The sequence below is a fragment of the Epinephelus moara genome, chromosome 13 (assembly GCF_006386435.1).
Source record: "Epinephelus moara isolate mb chromosome 13, YSFRI_EMoa_1.0, whole genome shotgun sequence".
NCBI lineage: Eukaryota > Metazoa > Chordata > Actinopteri > Perciformes > Serranidae > Epinephelus > Epinephelus moara.
The window spans coordinates 19,702,581-19,717,866 of NC_065518.1; the positions used below are offsets into that span (position 1 = coordinate 19,702,581).

General features: G+C 40.3%; 1 protein-coding gene across 2 annotated transcripts; it reads right to left on the reverse strand.

Moving 5' to 3' along the window:
• Positions 1-2,518: 2,518 nt before the first annotated feature.
• On the reverse strand, positions 2,519-15,211 carry rundc3ab (RUN domain containing 3Ab). Of its 2 annotated transcripts, XM_050059841.1 has the most exons (11): positions 14,867-15,209; positions 8,868-8,983; positions 8,285-8,412; positions 7,159-7,244; positions 6,976-7,065; positions 6,788-6,868; positions 6,535-6,700; positions 6,188-6,345; positions 5,960-6,079; positions 3,864-3,964; positions 2,519-3,746 (listed from the first exon to the last, which is right to left on the reverse strand). In XM_050059841.1, exons 1-11 carry the CDS (start codon positions 14,971-14,973, stop codon positions 3,604-3,606), a joined length of 1,296 nt encoding a protein of 431 aa, XP_049915798.1. In that variant the 5' UTR covers positions 14,974-15,209; the 3' UTR covers positions 2,519-3,603. The 2 variants fall into 2 exon arrangements, with proteins under 2 accessions (XP_049915798.1, XP_049915799.1); XM_050059842.1 differs by lacking the exon at positions 8,868-8,983 and having other exon boundaries at positions 14,867-15,211.
• Between the last annotated feature and the right edge of the window lie 75 nt (positions 15,212-15,286).

A 15,286-nucleotide genomic window follows, 5' to 3' on the forward strand; every position in this document is an offset into this window, starting at 1 on the left:
AACTTCCTGTTTCTTGGTGGCACATGCAAATAGTCGGGCTCGCCATGGCAACGCTGTTCCACAATAACTCAAGATCTCAACAATATAGCATCACAACGGCCTTCAGAATTCCCTGACCAAATCTGAGATGGATATGATTAACCTGCTAGGATAAGGTCATAAAAGTGCAGAACCTATAACGTCCTAGTAGATACCGAATGCCAAGATGACGGCTATTCAGTCCAATGGAGGTGCTTGCCTGCCGCATATGCCAAAAAAATTTTTTAGCTTCCGGGTTTACCCACTGAATATGCGCAGTAGAGTTTCTCCCGATGGCCACATCCGTGAGTTCCTGCTCAGCTCATAGACTTTACATTGTGACGTTGCGGAATTTTAAATCGTTCTCCTTGGCTTCAGGAAATTTTAACAAATATAAACCTTCCATGGATCAAACATTTATATTAGAAAGAGTAAAACTGACCTTGTTCTGACCTCAAGGTGTCCTGTCAACAGTTTAACAGCATCTCTTTTGCAATTGTGGCCTATGGGGAAATTGCATTTTGGGCCACAGGGGATACCGCAAGTGGGCACTGGGAAAAATGGGCAGCAAGGCTGAGCTGCTTTTCTCAGGGCCTGGTCAACTTTGGCATGTAGATGTCCTCAGGCCTGGACCCTTATCACATGTAAGAAATTTGGGTCATATTAGACAATGTACGTTTGGACATTTTATTTAGTTACAACAACTTTTCACATGCTAAACATGCAAAATCGTTGCCATGCCATCATTCCATGAAAACTCACAAGGTTTTAAGATTGTACTGACCAAATTTGAGGTCCATCTGATTAAATCTGTAGGAGGAGTTCATTAAAGTAGTGCCTGTAAATGGCAAAAAATGAACTGTAAACTCAAAATGGCTGACTTCATGTTGGGTTTTGGGTATGCACTACCAAATTCCATTCCCGTATGTCAAATTTTAAGCTGTGGGTTTAAATTTAGGGCAATCCAGTACATGGCAAAGTACAGTAGAGCCACCGGTCCGCTAGAGGATAGCGTGTCAGTGTCATCTATTGAATTGCTTAGGGGGCACTATCGAGCCAATTTACCACAAATTGCCTCGCACTGTTCGGTGCTTAGGCCATGAAAATGTGCATGAACTTGACAGCTCTACAGGGCTGTACATATACAGCAGTGCTTTTAGCTACATGCTAATGTCATCATGCTAGCATGCTCACAATGACAATGCTAACATGCAGATGGTTTGCAGGTATGATCCCAATGTTTACATCTTACTTTAGCATGTTAGCATGCAAACATTTGCTGATTAACATGACACACAAAGAGCCTACAGCTGAGTTTGATGGAAAAGTTTTTAGTTATATGGTGATATTTGACATAAACCAAAGTCCTGGACAAACTGAAAATGTCAACCTTGTGGTAGTGCCATAGAAGAAGTTCTGGGATCATTAAAGTCAGTAGGATATATTGTCTGGGAACCATGGATATTTGTACGAAATTGTACATGAATTCATCTTGTAGATGTAATATTTCACTGGTAAAGTGAAAATATTCAACTGCTAGCAGCAGAAAAGTCAGGCAATCACCAAAGTCATTTGGATTCATTCTCTGGGGACCATGAATGTCATTAGCTTTGCAGGTATATGTACATAAGGTTAAATCAAGTTATTGAGCAAACTGAAAGTTGCGCTATTGGAAGTCAGGTATCACCAAAAGCAATAGAATATTAATAAAAGCCTATATCATCTGGGTAACATTAATATCTGCACCAAATTGCTTGGCAATCCATCCCTAGAGCAAAAAACAACAACAACATAGACTTATAAAATAATGGGTGTAGCTACTACGACACCACCCATTTGTTTGGGGACTCCTGTTTGGAGGTCCAAGTTCGGCATTTCAGCCGTCGCTATCTTGGTTATTTGGAGCCAGAAGTGACCATATTTAGACAAGAGGTTGGAGCTGTAGATGAGAAACTCAGGCCACTGTCCACAGACAGCCCTTTACTCAAAGTGTCCCTGTCCTTAATCATGCATAATTTTAGCACTTAATGACATTTAAATGTGTGAGTTAGCCTACATTAAAATTCATCCCCTGTACAAATGTATAAATGGGGAAATTAGCTTTAGAGACCAAAACCGTTTTTTGTATCAGGCTGTAAACATGTTTAATTCTGCTCTTAATTTGAGCATTTTAACACTGAGGTGTGTAGGGATTGACTCGCTTCTGGAGCCAGCCTCAAGTGGCCATTTGAGGAACTGCACTTTTTCTCACCAATGGCGTTATCTGGGTGTGTACGTCCGCCTTTGCGAAATACAGTTTAGTATGATTTTAGTTGAACTAACATGTTCACGTGTATTGTTTAAAGTCCGGATTAGTCAGACTTACACAATAAATTGATTTTCTCTAATGTCATGTAAACGTACTGACTTTCATTTTGGCTTCATTTTTCAGATCCAGACGTTGCTGCTAGGAAAAAAACAAAACAAAAATACACGTCCATTGCATACCAACATTGTTTCAAAAAAAGGCAGTTTTATTGCAGTTTTAAATAACACAATGTATCCCAACTCTCAACAACACTGCATGAGATTGCAATTTACATGATGGTAAATGATACAAGTAAGTATGTCATTAAATTAATCAAAATATAAAAAGAACAGAAAAAAATGAAGCCAAAAAATCTAATGACAGACACACACACACACACACACACCTGTTGCACATTCACTATTTCTCTTCTGCTCAAACTACTCTATCAAGCCAAGTTTGTAGAAAAAGACAATGAAAACAATCATTCTGCATAGTCACAATGCACTCTGCATTTGTATGCAACAGATATAATGTTTGTTTCTTAATGTCCACATTGTAGTGCCTCTGCAAACCTGCATAGCCTGACAAGTCTTTTGTGTCACATCCTAAAATCTGTATCTAACCTACTGTATGACTGAATAAGGCCTGTCATAATATCATAAAGCCGCTTCTGTTAATTTCCAAATAATCTTCATCATAAAACCCTCTGGCCACTTTAACACAGCACATTACAAGCCTCTCTTTTATCTCTCTTATAATATAATATGGCAAAACATTGTTTCTGTTATAACAGCTCATCCACCCTGCACCGCCACCATTATGCGAGAGGCAGAATAAGATACACTGACAGACTGATAAGACACAGACGAATGGACAAGTACATACAGGACAACCCTACAGTGAGTTTTGATAAGTGTGACCAGTACAGACGTGACTGTAATTGCACAAAATCAAGCATCAAGACGTAAGAGAGGTCAAACTTGAACCAGCTGTTTGCATTCCAGGAGGCTTAATCATGTCGAGACAATTAAAGACGGTGAAACTGCAGGAGGCTGTCAGGCAGTACAGCAGCCATCCCTGCATCCTTGTCGGACAGTCCCGCACAGGGAGGCTACTCTTTCATAAACGCCTAAAAGGTGTAAGTTGAGACAGTGCTGGACTCAGAGCGTAAAGGTAAAGGGACTCACGTAAGGGCCACGAAAGAGAGTCTGTTCGCCTACTGAAAGGAGTCTTTTTGTGTTTGTGTTGAATTGTCTCAGTCAGTTCAGGGGTGGGCAGTGTTTCTTTGGCGCCCCCTAGCTGGGAGAGAGGGCAGGACTGTTCTCTGTGCTGATGTTCACCAGGCACTCGCTGGACTTGAGGCTCGCCAGAGACTTGCAGCTGGGGAGGGAGGCCAAGGAGCCACACAGTCCCATCATGGAGGGGGTGTAGTCCTTTTCTGGAGGGGTAGGACAGACGTAGAAAGGGAGGGTCAGTTCAAGTGTGTGCATGTGTGTGTGTGTTTACGCACTTATTATCTTAGGAGAACACAGTGTGTGACTGTGCAAACTGTCACCTGTGCACCAGGCTCCTCCGTTCTGTTTCCCATCAGTCCTCTGGGAATCTGAGTCCAGGCTGATTTCCACTGACAGCAGCTCTGTGCTCGGGAAACTCCTCCTGCAGGACAACAGACAAATTAAAAACTTACCAATACATCGGAGTTAACGATGCAGCAGAGATGTGTGTGGACAACAACTTTGATGATCAATTAAATGTCATTTTTTTAAGCAAGTACGCCAGACATTTGTTTGTTTCAGTTCCCAAATGTCAGGATGCAATGTTTTTTTTGTCATGTACTATAATCAATTTAATATCTTTGGGTTTTGGACTATTTATGGCATAAAACAAGCAATTTGACGTCAACACCTTGGGCTCTATGGGAAATTATAATGGGCATTTTTTGCTGTTTTCTAATATTTTATGGACAAAATCTTTAATTGATTAATTAAAAAACTAATCAGCAGTTTAATTGATAATGAAAATTATTGTTGTTTGCATCTGTGGCTGCTATGTTTAAATATAACTATAATTAATACATTAATTACAACTGAATTTAAATGATGAATTTCGAAAGTAGTATAGAAATAGTAATATCTTCTAACTTCAAATTATATATTTAAAAATGGAATTCGTACTCAAAATTTTAAAAGGAATCACAAGATTCATTTAAAAACTACTTTAAGTTTCACTTCAGTATTCAGTTTTCATAATGAGTCACCTCACAATTTGTTTGTTTCCTGCTGAATTATTTTGACCCCCTAGAATACGAGATGGCTTATCTCAAGGGGCTATCCATTAATAACTTTGAAATAGTTTCTGCTTTGTGATGGCGTCAGTTTAAAGATGTGCTGATAAGCAGTTTGCTGCCTAAAAATGGAATGAAATCTGGTCCAGATCGCAGTTAGTAGTAGTTCTGATTGGCCAGACTCCTGCAAACACATGGATGCATGATAGGTTTTTTAAAATGAATTAAACACGGCAAAAGTCTAGGCATACTCTAGGCTTCATATCTTGACTGTCAAAAATTATATTAAAATACACAAACAAATTGTATTCTTGTCAACTGAAAAAATACCTTATAGCATAGCATACATCATGGGTGTACGCCTAGTTTACAAAAGTTATATTTTTATTAATTTCACAGCAGTCGTAGTGAGCAGCCATTATATTTTTCAAAGTTGCTGAGAGTTCTCTTAATGCTGATCAAAATACAATTTTTTAAAACATAATTCTTATTTAGTTTTGATTCAGAGGGGCTACGGAGTTGACATGATTAATACACACCCTGTAGCAATATTATTTAATGAAAATATCAAAAAGTACAAAGCTTATCAGTACCCAAGCAGCACTCCCACCATTTTGGAAACCAGGAAGTTGGTGCATTATTAATTGATGTTTTTGTAGAAATCCAGTGGAGCTGACAAGAATCTGGGACACATCTCTACAGAGCCAACATTTTCATAAAAAATGTATTTTGACACAAAGGTGATCATAGCAGTACATTTTTACCCCGACGTTATTATTGCATACAGTTAGTTTAAGATTCTGAAGGCTTTTGAAACACTTTTTAATCGTCTGAATTTGTGAATTCATGTCTGGGACAAGGGTGTTTTGTGGCACAGGGTAAGTAAGCCAGGCCGCCATTGTAAATAAGAATTTGTTCTTAATGACTTGCCTGGTTAAATAAACGTTAAATAAATAAATAAAGTTTAGAAGTTAAAAAAAATTAAAGCAGGTCAAAATATTTTGTAAATTATACTTATTTAATGTACATATACATGTCCCAATTCTCAATAATGGGTGGTATATAAGAATATATATACAATATACACATGTGATAAGTGCAACGTAATATATTATGCATGTGAAGCACATGCACTTAGTTAGTTATCATGCTACATGTGTGTATTATATGTGTAAATAAATTTCAAATAATAACCACTACACAACATCCCTGTCCATATGACAAAATGTTCTCTATATAAAAAACGCTTGTTGACGATATACTGTAGCACAGTTTGTGTGTGTGTGTGTGTGTGTGTGTGTGTAAGTCTGTTTCTCTTTGTATTTATCACCATGAAGACACAAACATGTATCATCTATAACACTAACCTGCGGTACAGCTTGACGCCATCTTGGTTGTTGTATGGCTGGAGTGTCGGCCACTGGTTGACCAGAGGGATTGACAGGTTTTTGGCCAGGTGGTTGGAGTCACATGGAATCAAGCTTGTCCTGATAAACACAAGGATACAGTACATTGTTGGTGAATGAATGAATGAATGAATGAATGAAAGAATATGTGGGTGAAACCTGGACACTACATCAGTCTACATCACTCACAGCTGCTCCTGAAGCTCCAGGACGATGGCCTCCAGTTCCTTCTTCTCCTGTGTGCTGTGGCTCTGTAGCTCCTCCAGTCGGGCCTTTAGCCTCTTGTTCTCTGTCTCCGTGTTCTTCAGCTGGGACTCACGGAGGCGCACGAGCTCCTCCAGGTAACCCTAGCAACGCATATCTACAGTGAGTGAAAGGGAATATCCACCCTCGGATACTCAAATAAGACATCTGAGATACTCAGTGTGTTCTAGAAGTTACTGTGTGATGTTGTAGTTTAGGGTGTGCCCATCAAGATTCACATGCCATATTTAAAATATAAGGCAGTACTATTCTCTGTATTGATGGCTGCACACCTTTTGAGCATTGACGATCTTGAACCTCTGCTCCATCTTGCGACACTTTGTGCTCCAGCTCTCCTCGTCAGTGACCAGAGGAATGTAGGGATGGTCGGGGATGCTGTCGTCGCTCGTGCTGCTGTCAACACTCTGTCGATCGTCATCATCACTCAGGTAATCATAGCTACAACAGAAAGAAAATGTCTAGTCATTTCAAGTATCAAAGGTATGAGGAGAGTGACAAAGCTTTTTACAGTGTCAGTGAACATACTTTTGTGTGAATTTCAAGTACGGTGTGTAGTCGATCACAGCAGCAGATTTCCCATCCAAAGCCTCCCCTTTCAGACAGAAACTATGAAAGAGAAACCACAGAAATAAGACAAAACACTTCACATACCCAGGTAAAATGATCAGTTTCATGTGTAAAACTGTTGCACTTTAAAGATCGAGTCTCCTCACCTAAAATCTATGGCTCCGAGACCTATGAGCATCCCTGTTAGGACCGTGGCTTCCTCTCTTAACACGATGGCTCCTTCTGCATAGAACCTCCTAAAGCACAGAGACACATACAGGCAGGTAGGAACATGGTTCTAGTGACAGAGTGAGATACTATTGTACAGTTCAGTGTGTGGGTCCTCTGACCTGGTCGTTCTGCTGTCCCTCAGAGCAGTAGCGATGTATTCAGACAGCCTCTTCTCCATCAGGGCAACTCGTATCCAAGCTCGCCCCTGAAGCAGTCACCAAGGGTTAAGAAATTATCTTAAATAGTTAGTTTAACAGTCATTAAAAATTCTTCACTCTTCTTACTATATAATAGAACATACACTCAATTATACCATCATATATTTGTACTGCAAATCTCCTTTTAAATAAACACTTTCTCATTGCAATCTTTACAAAAACAAAGCTCCATACTTATAACTCTGTTGCTGGTATTTATTCCAAAAGCTCAACCTTTCAGCAAACTGCCCTCTTCAGGATTACAGCGTATTCATGTGGTGTTGGAATAATGGGAAATATAAGTTTCCGGCAGGGAAAATTTACACGAACGCTTCCCTAATTTGGAGCAACAACAACTCGCTGAGTTGGCAAAAAATTCGATTCATGACTTGTTGACTTTGACATATGCACAGAAACATGGCAGACCAAAGTACTCACATGTAATTTGTAATGTAGCATTAGGCTGTAACTGTTAGTTGCTGTCCATGTAGAGTAACCTACTAAGAAAAGTTATTTACTAGAATTAACCAAGATATGTTAAGTGGAGCAATATTTTAGTGGTTTTAGTGAATTTTTAGCTGGGACATTATCACTTTGTAATGAAACGCTTCAAACGTTTTAGTTTACGAAGATAAAAACATAATAAAGACAACCCTCTTTCTATAAGGCATCCATGATGTTTCCACATTATGACTTAAAAGCTAATGAACACTTTGAAATCGGGAGGATAAGTTCCCAAAATGGGAAATGGCACCTAGCAGCACATGAATGCAGCATAACAGTCACCTGACTAGCATTTATGCTAACAAAAACAGGTTTTACAAATCAGGACAACTGATTTAAAAAAACTACCCAAACAAAAACAGGAGTTAAACAAAAACCTGTCCACATGCCAAAAAACCAACAAGCACAAACTATAAAAATATAGGATAAAATCAAAATACAGTATAATTGAATGTCACTTTTTTTGGTCTTCCACCATTTTGTAATGTGCATTTTCCCTCAGTTTTCTACTATGATTATGACTATGAGTGTATATGGGACTTGCCTTGGCTCGTGAGGTGCTGATGTTCTCCATGCTCTCAATGCTGCTGATGCAGCTGTTGGGGAGTTTAGCACAGGCCAAACGTATGTAGTCCCAGTAACTCCTCTGACCATCAAACCAGCTGCCGGAGCCTAAGAGAGAGTGTTACACCAATAATGTTAACTCCACTGTCAGCATATATAGTTTAATGTGTGTTTATTTCAGTGAACAGAGGGTGGAGTCTTGGGCAGCTACAGCATCTGTAGCCATTTAAACTAGATTATTTGTTATGTGCATCTGAGTTTTTTTTCTTTTTGATACTTAGATATTTTGTTTTGGAATTAATGTTAATGCAGAGAAAGAGAATTAGTGATTCTACTCAATGTTTAGTGGCAAATAACATCTTCATTTCTTGTTCTTAATTTTTAATATTGACAAAATATTTTAAAAAAAAATCCATTCTTTTAAAACTCTATTATCAATAACAACATTTGAACATTTTCAGTATGCCTCTTTTGCGTTGATGCCAAACTACATTTATTGTTTCTTGTTTTCTAGTCCATTGAACATGCAGCTTATAGCAGACAATTGCCCGTGGGTTCATTACTTTTGAAACGATGGCTGAGGATGTGCTCGAGTATGGCTGCGAAATTGATGAACTCCTCGGATGAATCATCTATGGGCTCGGCTGTGTATTTCTCTAACAGTGTCTTTACTGAAAACCTGGAGACAGACAAAGAGAAGATAAAGTCATCATGGGTACATATTCATCGGGGAACAGATGAACAGGATATTGCTTTCTTTGTTTTAGTTCATTGTAGGAGGAACACCTCATAGATCAAACTATAATTAAACTTTTTGGAATCTCTGCTTGATCAAAAGAAATCATGTAAGGATGTAATTATGACTGTAGCTTATATAAGGCCTGGTGTTTCAATAACGTAATGAATTTACAGTCACTGATAATAAAGATGGATAAAATCAAAGCATGGTTGTTAAATACTCATTATGTTCACCCCATATGTTTGTTTGTTAATGTGGATTTCTGCCCAGTCACACTGTGCTACCCATTTCCGGCTGACTCACCCATTAACTGAGGAAGACATTAAATGGAGAGCTTTCAGGAAGCTCCAACACAATTTACTTGTTACTGGACAGCCTGGATTTATGTCTCTAGCCTGATGAAATACTAACACGGTTGTAAGGGTACCTGCTTGTGATGTGTGTACTTCCCTGCTACATTTCGAGGCTATGAATAAATTTGGAAAACAAATTCTTCCAAAGAACCAAGATAAACAGTTTGAAGCATAGCTGCTGCCGGGAGACAAATTATAGCAGTCTTTCAATGTCATTTGAGACACAAAGACACAAACTGTTGAGGCCCCAGTCTCACACATGTTCATAAAGTCACCATCTTAATCTAATTTTAATAAAATAAAGGTAACTGTGGTGGAAAGTAAGTGAATTTAGGCTGATAAATCAGATCCTGCTCACTAGTCCAAGTTCATCTCGTCATCCTTGTAGCAATGCTAACACAACAGGGTGAGCTACATTTTGTTTTTTGTTGTTTGTTTTTTAATAACTGGTTTTCAATTCATCTTGTGTGATGTACCTCATTCTAATTTCATTGGCACTGTAAAAGTAAAAACCTAAAATACAGTCGGCTAAACTAGTTAAACTCCTAACAATGAGAGTCTACAGCAGCTAGCTAACAGCTCTGTGTGAGGCTGTACTTAGCCACAGCTGGAGCTAAATGCAAACATGCTCATAGCTGCAATGCTAACAAGCTGATGTTTAACAGGTATAATGTAAACCATGTTCATCTTGCTTTAGTGTATTAACATGCTGTTTTTTTTAGGCTACTGCATTTGCTAATTAGCTCCAAACAAAGTACAGCTGAGGCTGGTGGAAATGTCTGGCAGATGTTTGGTCACAAACTGGATAAGTGTGAATTTTGAGCACCCTGAAGGTCTATATTTGCTGAGATATTCCAGTCTGGACCAAAGTGGTGGAATGAGCGACCCACATTGCCATCCCTAGATGGCTAGCATGGCTGAATATTTTAAAATAACTAATCTAGTGTAACAAGGGTGAAGGTTTTGTTTCAATATTTGGAGGGACATAAATTAAGCTATGGGTCCTCCCCCAAGAAATTTTGAGCATCAAACACTTCATTTTCTGAATACTGGTGAAGTTGTATGCACCAGTTTGTGCCCTTAATGCATCAATTTATGATGGAAATTTACTTAATTCATTCATTCATTTTCTGTAGCCACTTATCCTGTTAGGGGTTGCGGGGGGCTGGAGCCTATCCCAGCTGACACTGGGCGAGAGGCAGGGTACACCCTGGACAGGTCACCAGACTATCACAGGGCTGACACATAGAGACAGACAACCATTCACACTCACATTCACACCTACGGGTAGTAGGTACCTGGACAAAACCCACGCTGACACGGGGAGAACATGCAAACTCCACACAGAGGAGCTTCCCTGTCCTAGGGTTTGAACCAGGAACCCTCTTGCAGCAATGCTAACCACTGTGCCACCCTTCCTACTTTAATTTGTGATTAGTGAATGGTTTCTTCTTCTCTACTTTTATGGCAGATAGCAACCATTGCTTTTGAGGTTGCATGCTGCCACCACCTACTTTACCCCGAGACATTGTTACCGTTGGTATATGGGTCCTAACACACTAAATTGGTGGTTAGCCATTGGTCAATGTCGGGCTGTCAGTGAGCATGTCGCCCTAGGTTTGAGACAGTGTTCTACACCTTTGGCACAATTGGCCCTTATTGGCCCTTACTGGCTATTTTTCAGGCCAATTCAGCTTGTTGAATTGGTGTCAGAGATGGCAGAGCCTGTTGGTCAATGACATTACTCTGTTCAGCTCTGTGCACAGAAGAGAAATGGAAGTAAGGAAAGCAAACAAACAGCTTAAGTCAAGAGGAAACAACAAACTTGTTATATAAGGTAAGATTATTTCTTGTAGCCACTGAGGTCTTTAACAGAAACAGTTCGTAATTATTTGTGTTATTGTCCACTAGTGCAGTAAATATCCTTTGTTCTTCCAACATCAGGATGTGTTGTTAATGTGCCAACTGGCTAACTAATGTCTCGAATCCATCCTGTTGGTCTTTGGTTTTCCTTTTAAATGGTGAATACAGACTACCGCTACCTGCTGGTATGGAGAGTTATTTCCTCTTACGCAGGCACAGAATGTACATGCTTGTTGGCTGTTGACTGTAGTCTTTGGTGTATTCGAGGGCAACTTTTTGGCCAAGACACAGGCAACATGGGGCAACACAACAGTCTGTCTTCATCGGCACTAGTTCTTTAATGTTGGTTTGGCCTTATGACTCAAAGTTTTAGCAGTTCATCATATAAAAGTCCTTTCATATTTTCATTGGCAGTGACAAATGCATGTGTTCTAAATCAGTGGGTCCCAACTGGTGGGTCACGGTCCAAAAGTGGGTCGTGAGTCCATTCTGAATGGACCGCAAATGACTTGTGAATGAGTCAAGTTTGTAAAAGAAACACACTTTATTTCGAAGTACAGTGAATTTCTGGCACCAAGCTTTTATTTTGAAGCGCCATTTCCTGCTGTAGACTGAGTGACTAACAGACAGCTACTCAACAGAGACAGCAAACTAGCTTGAGGACATGGCAAAACACAAGTATGACGCTGAATGTACTGAGCTGTGTGGACCCTGAACTAATGACTAAGGCGAAATCTGGACCCTGTGGCTGGACCAGCTGGGAACCACTATTCTAAATACTAAGGGGGACGAGTCCTCTGTGTCCCCACCTAAATCTACGCCTGTGTCTCCATAATAAATCACTAAAAGTCAACTGCCGTGACCTCCTGCCATAATATACGCCCACAGGGCCTATAAACCACCTTGCTGTTTATTTTAGGCAGCAGTATCCTTCTGCTGAGATGACCACAAATATTTTCCTGGACACTAAATAATTCAGCAGGTCTATTTTTCTGCAAGAACACCTGCCAAATGTTATTTGTTCAGTGACAAAAAGATATGCTGTGGGGTGACAGGTGCCATATGGACCAAGGAAACCCTGGCAGACATGACCTCCACAGTCGAAATGTCTAATTTTGCTGAGCATTTTACAGTACACACACTATCACTTTGCATTGTGTGTGTGTGTGTGTGTGTGTGTGTGTGTGTGTGTGTGTGTAAGACAATGCATATCCTAACACGAGCCACTGAGGCAAGTGATTTCACTCTCCATTGTTCCAGGGGTAACAATGTCTCATTGAGCGGCTCTGACTGTGGCCAGATACTGGACAATAATTGGCTGACTATCCTCCAAACGAGCACAATCCCTCGTGTTTTCACTGTATTACACACAGCGGGACGTGACATGACCCAGATACGCCTGTCAGAGGCTCAGCAGAGGTGCAGCCTCGTTCACCTGCACCTGATGTTAAAGTGTGTGTGTTTATACATCTACATACAAGAACATGATGTATGACTGGACATGTGACTGGAGTCCACATGTCCAGGGTGTCCACTCTGGTCACATGACTTGGGCTGAGAACAGACCCATGAAACAGATGAGTTGATGACTAATCCTGCAGCTTTACTTTGACTTTGACATCAGTGACTTGAATCTTGGCAGAACGAGCAGTATATTCAGAGACAGAGTTTAGACGTTAACTGTGCTTTTTAATTAGTTATTGTCGTGTCTGGTGTATATTTGTAAAGAGAGGGAAAAGAGACGGATTGTTTCAGTGCTAACATTGATAATCTTTCTAAGACAATACATTATTTTATATGAATTAAAACCTGCATATATTGTAAATGTATTTTAAATATCATTTGGAAAAGTAATAACCACAAATGTATAAGACATTCACAATTTACATTTATTTAAACCTGCAATAACTGACATTTTTGGCCACTTGGGGGCAGCAAAAACAAGCTGTGTTGCCTATTTCCACATCCAGCAGATACAAAATATTATCATGAATTACAAGTCGTGTTTCGGGCCAACTGACAAATTAAGCGCAATAAAAAACAATGTGAAGTTGATGTCAAGCTGATGTTGAAAGTTTTGGACAGGGGTGCCATCTTGTTAGGAACGCACTGTGTTACCTGTGCTCGTTACAATGGTCAAAGTTGACCGTATTTAGACAAACTAATCCTGATAAACAACATAGCTCCATATGATTCGGCAGCCCAAAGTAGGATTGTAGGACATTGTAAACTATCTAGGAGGAAGCAGGGCGTGTACCTCACAAGATGGCGCCCCCAATAGTGTGACATACCTTAACATTTATTTATTTTGGCTTTCACCAACACCTGAGGGAAATATCTGGCTCTTTAGCTGCTAATGCTACACTACATTCACTAGCTTGTCGACAACTCTGTCTGCTGAAAACAGCTTCCTGCTACCATGACACTATGGCTCCTTTCCCACTGGACGAAAAGCCCACTAACTTTTATTGTCTATACCCAGGGTACGTATGGAATCGAGGATTATTTGAGGTAGCCAACAACCCGCTTTTATACATCCCTATACATTCCTGCCTGGCAACCAGGCCAGGCCTCTAATTGAGACAGGCCTTTATTTGTCAAAATGTGTAGCTGTGTAAAAGGGACTAGGCTTTCAATTGAAGTTTTACAGTAATAAATAAACATCTGGTCTCCGTATTTAATGGGAGAGGTTACAATGGGCATTCACTCCCAGGACAAATGACTCTGCATTAGTCACGGGAAGTTATTGGCTCCAGTTCATCACTATGAATGGCCCATTTCAAACAAAACATAGCTGTCTGATGCTTTATTATTATAATAATATTGATTATAGCAGCTTTAAATTTACTGCTAATAACTGTAACTGTCCAGCATCTCTGGATAAGACAGAAACTGAATCTATCTCAAGATCTCCTCTGTAAATTAGAGAATAAATGCATGTCAACACATTAATTACAGTCTGTTTATGTATGCTCTTTGCACAGTGTGGTTACAGCATGTGCGCATGTGCAGCATGTTTATGTCTGTATGTGTTTAATCTCTGGCAAAGGCCATTTCAAAGCAATCCTCTATGCAAAAAAAAACCCGACATGGTCCAATCAGGACTTAATGTACAGACCTTTAACTGCCTCCCTGCCCTGACTCCCTGGGGTGCCAGCTAGTCCTTGCCCCAGGAAGGTTGTCGTCATAGCAACCACGCCATCAGCGGGGAGATAATAAATCGCACTGACAAAGATGACTCTGCTAAAGTCACACAGAGAGGCCGGCCTGTCTGTGGGTTGGCAGATTTTGTATATTAAAAGAATAATATGTGTAATAGAAGGTTAAAGCAGAGGCAGGCTTCAGGCCCACTGTCGGGACAGGGTTCATTATAAGGACTTATTATGAGGATGACGTAAGCGTGCATGTCAAAATATGCCTTGTGTGCATAATATATCTGTGGTGATTAAAAATACACTAGAATCCATTTGTTGATATAAAACAGACAATTATAACCACTTATAATAGATGCACCATTCAGCTGAATAAACCCCCACTCATATCAGAGTATAAGCACTTAAACACACACACATATACACACACACACACTCTTTGGCAATACACTGACCTGCAGACGGTGATGAGGTTTTTTCGCTCCACCGCCACGTTCCGAAACGACGCCTTTTTCGACGCATCTCCCATGGCCATCGCTGCCTGCACACAGCCAGACTCCATCCAGAGAGGAGGCAGCCCTGAAATCAAAGGACCCCTCCCTGTCGGCCACCGTCCCTCCTCATTCACTCCGGACGCCACAGAAGATGCTGCCTGCCCGCATCAGAGCCGCTGACAGCCCGGCGGCGCTACTCGGTGTCACAGCGGAGGACACACAGATGAAGACATGAGAACATGCAGTGTGTTGTTTTTATTATTACTCTGATACACAGAGGACTGGATTACAGCTGCTCCCTCTATCTACCTCTCTTTCTCTCTCTCCGCCTACTTTTCTGACCCAATCATGACGTCACTGGATCAGCTCTCATCATGCACA

What these genes read in the sequence shown, in the direction of transcription:
- rundc3ab (XM_050059841.1), bottom strand. Translation starts at nt 14,973, where the DNA reads ATGGAGTCTGGCTGTGTGCAGGCAGCGATGGCCATGGGAGATGCGTCG. An exon ending in AACCTCATCACCGTCTGCAG is followed by an intron (nt 8,984 to 14,866) that starts GTCAGTGTATTG and finishes GTCTGTCTCCAG; the next exon opens with GTTTTCAGTAAAGACACTGT. An exon ending in TCAGCACCTCACGAGCCAAG is followed by an intron (nt 7,245 to 8,284) that starts GCAAGTCCCATA and finishes TGACTGCTTCAG; the next exon opens with GGGCGAGCTTGGATACGAGT.